Genomic DNA, 5,476 nt, shown 5'->3' with positions numbered 1-5,476 from the left:
TGTGGTTGGACCGAGCGGATGATCTTCGGAGATAAGTGTCCGCATTCCCAGACAGCCGATCTCTGAAGAACGGACAACGCATCTCTCTTTCCATCCTCATCTTCATTCTGATTGATGTACACGTACTATATACAAATGGAACAATTCCTATACGCGGCATCATCTCCAGCCTGAATTGCAGACAGAATCCGAAAGGAGGAGGAACAAGGGAAATGTTGGCTCTAGGATTCAATATTCAATATTTCCTAGATTTGTTCGTTGCCGGCTTTTCCCTTATGATCGGATTGGGTTTCTTCACTTTCATTGCCGCCATTCTCTGTTCTATCGCTTTCTTGCATAACGCCAGAGATGTCTAAGCCTTCTTTTTAGGTAACCTAATCTCTATTTCATCATCATTATTGCTAGATAGATCTGTTCATTAATATGGTTTCCTTTTTTTCTCTTCAATTTTGTTTATTCTTGAATCATCAGGAACTTTAATTGAGTTTTAGGCTGATTATCATTATCCAGAATCATTAGTTGGATGCCATTCACAGATTGATCTGAAGATTTTTGAGCTCTGAATGATTTCATTACATAAAGGCTTTTAGGGTTATTTCAATTTGACTTTGAGAAATTCTTATGGATTATGCTGGGTGGTTTGTGAGCATGGCTTATGAATAAAGTGTTGAGTTTGATACCCTTGCATTTTATCATCTCTTTTAGTCTTAACCTCTTTTAGTCTTAACGGGCAAAAGGAGGTGTATACCCAGGTACTCAGCCTCTCTGAGGTCTCGGGTTCCATCCCGTTGGTTAAATTGGTTGAGGAGATTTGCGGGTTATATGGTTATTCGCAGGGATTAATCACCTTTCAAATAAGAAGTTGGGTTTTCACAATAAAAAAACCACTTTAGCACAACAAGATACCTATTTACATGCTAAGAACAAATAGGGAAATCTATTGAGATTTTGAGAGCATATCCTTCTAATGTTCTTCTAATCTTTTCATCCAAGATAAAAGATAGCAAAATCTTTCATTAGTCTTCTTTTGAAACAAGAGTTTATTCTCAATTCAACTTAAATGTTTTTTATTGAGAATCGAATTGATCTCAAAAACTCTCTTGTTGAACTAAGTATAACCACAAACACTACATGAAAAACCTAGTATTAATAATGAAAAAGATTTATGATTGTTTTCTCTTACCATAGATTGTGTCTTTATTGACCTTGGTTTTCTTATGCAGATAGATGAACCACTGAACAAACAATGCTCAGTGGTGGAAGATGAGTTACGTTGTTGACAACACGACTATGGATTGCAACATTACATGAACAATGATGAAACAGATCTCTTTGCTGTCTCCATTTTAGAAATCTAACCAAGACATGTTGTTTTCAGTCTTCTTTTCTAAAGCTATGTGTTTTAGTGTCTGTTTAGAGTACTGTTCCAGTATGGTGGTGCTAGAAACTGAATGTGACAAAAAAACCCTAATATATACAAATGATTTGCTAAATTTTAGTTAAATTTTGTGTTGTTAAATCTATGTTAAGATATGACATTCATGATGCTTGTTGGATCTGGTTGGTTATGTCTGATAATAATTTTGGATCTTTACCTAGATATATAAAACCAATTGCATTAAAAAATGAAACTTTTGGATTTTGACTAGCTAATATGTTATTATGTTTGTTTGATGATGAATAATTTTTTTTTGTTAATTTTTATTTATTATTTTTCAAATGATAAATCTAGGTATTCTTCTACTACTTTTACATTTTAGACTTAAAATCTAATTTAAATCTTATTGTATTTTATTAAGTTAGTTAAATAATTTTGTTGGTTTTGAAATTTAAAAAATAATAATTATTGAGTGAAAATATTTAAAATATATTAATATTTATTAAGAATATAATTTTGTAAAAAAGGATAGAAAATGATAATAAAAAGATGATTAATTATTTTAAATCATTCTTTTTATTTTAATAATTCTCAGATATTAAATATACTATATATATATATATTCTCATATTTAATAATATTTTTTATTTAAATTCAAATACATTATTTTTTATTATTTATATATTAATTCCACTAGAACAATTAGATGTTAATATTTTTTTAATTATGTATAATATATGTTTTGTATTTTTATATATATTTATTATTATTTATTTTATAAAATGTGAGACTATTTAATGATTGAATAGAAATAGAGGTGAGAAGTGGCATTGTATTACATTTAACTAGATTTATTTATTTGGAATAACTCTATTAATAACATATGATAATTTAATATGAGAGAAATTTAATAATAATAATAATAATAATAATAAAAAAAACATAAATTAGTTTAGTACAATTATGGGCGTCAGTCCAAAAATGTATTACTTTTTTTTGGGTTTCCTAGAGAACACCATCCCTCGGATCCCATCCGGATCCGCTATAAACCCGAGAGGTCGATAAAACCCAAGAACTCGGGGCTCCGAATACAAAGCAATATTCGTTATCCCTTTCCCAACAAGATCCGCCAATAACCGCTCCATCACCGCCTTGCCCAACCCAATCCCCTGCAAAATGGGAATTAACCAAAAACCCTAATCTTATAATCCAATCAATCATCAAGAGATTTTAATTTTCAAATAATCTTTTCTATAATAATGTACCTGATACGACGGATCAACAACAACGTCCCATATAATTGCATTAAACACGCCGTCGCCGGTCGCCCTAGCAAACGCTACAGGTCGCTGGTTCTTGACGCTTTGAACCCAGATCAATGCGTCGGTGTTTTGGAGCGCAATTCGAACTTTTTCCGGGTCACGTTTGGGAAATCCAACTGATACGAAGACGGAATTGAGTTGGTCTAGGTTAAGTCCTTCAGTGGAGCGACGGAAATCGAAGCCTCTTGATGATAGGTTTTCGTCGGAGATGGAGAAATTATTTGAGAGTGGTTGTGATGAAACGATTACATTGCTGCGAGAGTGGTGGTGGGAGTTGCGAGAGAAAGAAGAATTGGGAGAGATGATGGAGATGTTTCCATGGAAAAGGAATTTAGACATTCTTTAGAAATGAAGGATTTTCTTCATGAACGAACGAGAGTTGATTTCTTTCTCCAGATCTCTCTATCTGCTTCTCTGGTGAAGTTTGTGGTTGTCATGTTGCTGAGGAGCTAATTCTTTATTTAAAAAAAAAAATGGATAATGAAAACATTTTAAGTAAAATGTTTTTAAGTAAAACTTAACAATATAGTGTATCTATTAATCGATTAAACATGTAAAAAAAATATATATATAACTTTATTAAATCATAAATAATTTTAAAACTAATATATAAATAAAAAAATATATATATTATAAAATTAATATAGTCGAGTTTGGGATTGACACAACCTATCCCGACCCCAAACCCAATCGGGTAACTTTTTCCCTTCTCATCTCCGACCCTGTTATATTTTGGTTAACCCAACATGATAAAAGTTGTATAAGTATAAGTTATAATGAAGTAAAGTGCTTATGTATAAATTGTCTATTATGTTGTTTGATTTAAATTATATAAGTTGTATAAGTTATAATGAAGTAAAGTGCTTATGTATACATTGTCTATTATGTTGTTTGATTTAAATTATATAAGTTGTATATGATTTATAATTTTGTGTTTTGGTATATATTATAAAATGTAGTATAGCATTATGAATTATACATATCGGACGATTGCGATCATTAAAAGTTTTACAATTTCTCTACAACTAGATAGTCAACCAATAAATAATTTAGATGATAACCCAATTATGTTTGTCTGTCATATAGTCGCATCAATCTAAACTTATCAGCAACTTCACAAAGACTCAGACATTACCAAATTAATTATAATAATAAGTGAGTTTTCAATTCAACATTCTTGTGACACATACGACAACTAACCATGATACAATATTTTTTCATTCACATATCATTCGTAAAATTCACTGTGAATAACGCTTCATCCAAAGAACAAGATCTTGGATGGAATATTTGATTATCAAAATTTATATTCTATTTTAGTGATAATCGAGTCTCAATCAACTTTTATTCGTAATTTAGCCCCACTTGATAGAAAATTATCAATCTTGAACTTTGTCAACCTAATCATTCTTCTATTTGAAAAAAACTTACAATAGAAGATTGTATATAAATGAAATTGATATGAATGTGAAACTTTATAAAGATATTTAAATGAATCAATTAAACTAAATGAAACAATATAAATCAATATTAGAATCATTTTTTACTAAATATTGTGAGTATGTTAAATGTTTTTATCAAGAATTGATAAATAAGCTTAGGAAAAATCATGACAAATTATGATTGATCATTTATTTATATAATGAAAATAGTACAGAATTCTTATTAATCATGGGGAGAATATGCATAAGATAATTTGATCGACTTTATGCACATGCACTTCAATTATGAAATAATAAACAAATTCAGATTACAAACAATGTAACGAGCATAAAATCTTGAATATATTGAATAATAAAAATATTATTAAAAACTTTCATATTAGACAGGTAATTAGTTCCTTTACGTCGGTTTGTATATAGAAAATATACAACAAAATCGATGAAATTCAATTCTGATAAAATCAAACTATTAGTTTCGATTTTGTTGGTCGTTTAATCAGTTTTATTTGTTCCTAACAAAATATTATTAAATAATACAATTATATCTAAAACTTATTTTTTAAAACATTCAAACTTGAACCGATATATGACAAACTTTGACTAAATTGGTCCAAATAAACTAGAATGGAACTATCCCAAATGAATTAGATTTCTAATTAGGGTTCACATGGTTCTGTACGGATTTGCTAAAACCAAACCAGACCTAAAGCAAAAATAAAAACAATCTTTGACCTAATTATACAAGGAAACCCTTTGACTATTTAAAAATAAGAAAATAATTGAAATAGTCAATTATTTTATGGATTCAATGTTTAGTAACAATGTTTTTATTGTTAATCAAACCGATAATATTTGGATTTCTTAAGCTGATTTTTTTTACTAGACATTTTTTTATAGGGTTAATCATCATCTTATTAATCAACTATCAATTTCTAATATTATTAAAATGTTAATGAAAATATGATCAAACTATACTTTATATATATTTTTTATTAAATACTAAAAATATTTTTGTTCAAATAAACTTTTCCTACATCAAACAAGTTTCAATTATTTATATTATTTTCAAATAATCTGAAATCAAACAATAATAAGCAATAAATGGGTGGCGGCTGGAAAATCAACAAAAGGTCCAATTTTAAATTAATTGACCCACATTTCAAATTTGTGCAGCTAAAGAAATAGAAACAAGGACCGGCGGCTGAAAATCAACAATTGGCTGCTTGTTTGATCAATATTGATTTTTATCATATTTTTATATCAACGTATTAAAATATTCTTATTATTTAAGATTTTAAAATATTATTAAATTAATAATTTAAAATATTCTTAAA

General features: G+C 28.6%; 1 protein-coding gene and 1 long non-coding RNA gene across 2 annotated transcripts; one reads left to right on the top strand and one right to left on the bottom strand.

Moving 5' to 3' along the window:
• Positions 1–1,591, top strand: LOC124917946. The gene is made up of 2 exons (XR_007097286.1): positions 1–369; positions 1,224–1,591. It is a non-coding gene; the product is annotated as an uncharacterized LOC124917946 (long non-coding RNA).
• A 710-nt stretch (positions 1,592–2,301) lies between these two features.
• Positions 2,302–3,130, bottom strand: LOC124917944 (serotonin N-acetyltransferase 2, chloroplastic-like). The gene is made up of 2 exons (XM_047458211.1): positions 2,644–3,130; positions 2,302–2,547 (listed from the first exon to the last, which is right to left on the bottom strand). The coding sequence occupies exons 1-2, from the start codon at positions 3,037–3,039 to the stop codon at positions 2,365–2,367; spliced, it is 579 nt and encodes a 192-aa protein (XP_047314167.1). The 5' UTR covers positions 3,040–3,130; the 3' UTR covers positions 2,302–2,364.
• Positions 3,131–5,476: the final 2,346 nt, after the last annotated feature.

This window comes from Impatiens glandulifera, unplaced genomic scaffold (genome assembly GCF_907164915.1).
Source record: "Impatiens glandulifera unplaced genomic scaffold, dImpGla2.1, whole genome shotgun sequence".
NCBI lineage: Eukaryota > Viridiplantae > Streptophyta > Magnoliopsida > Ericales > Balsaminaceae > Impatiens > Impatiens glandulifera.
The sequence above is the reverse complement of the archived record's forward strand: the minus strand, read 5'-3'. Positions and strand labels throughout refer to the sequence as shown.

Excerpts from the sequence above, each read along its gene's own strand:
- LOC124917944 (XM_047458211.1), bottom strand. The coding sequence starts at position 3,039 with ATGTCTAAATTCCTTTTCCATGGAAACATCTCCATCATCTCTCCCAAT. Across the intron at positions 2,548-2,643 it reads TTGTTGATCCGTCGTATCAG|GGGATTGGGTTGGGCAAGGC; the intron begins GTACATTATTAT and ends CCCATTTTGCAG.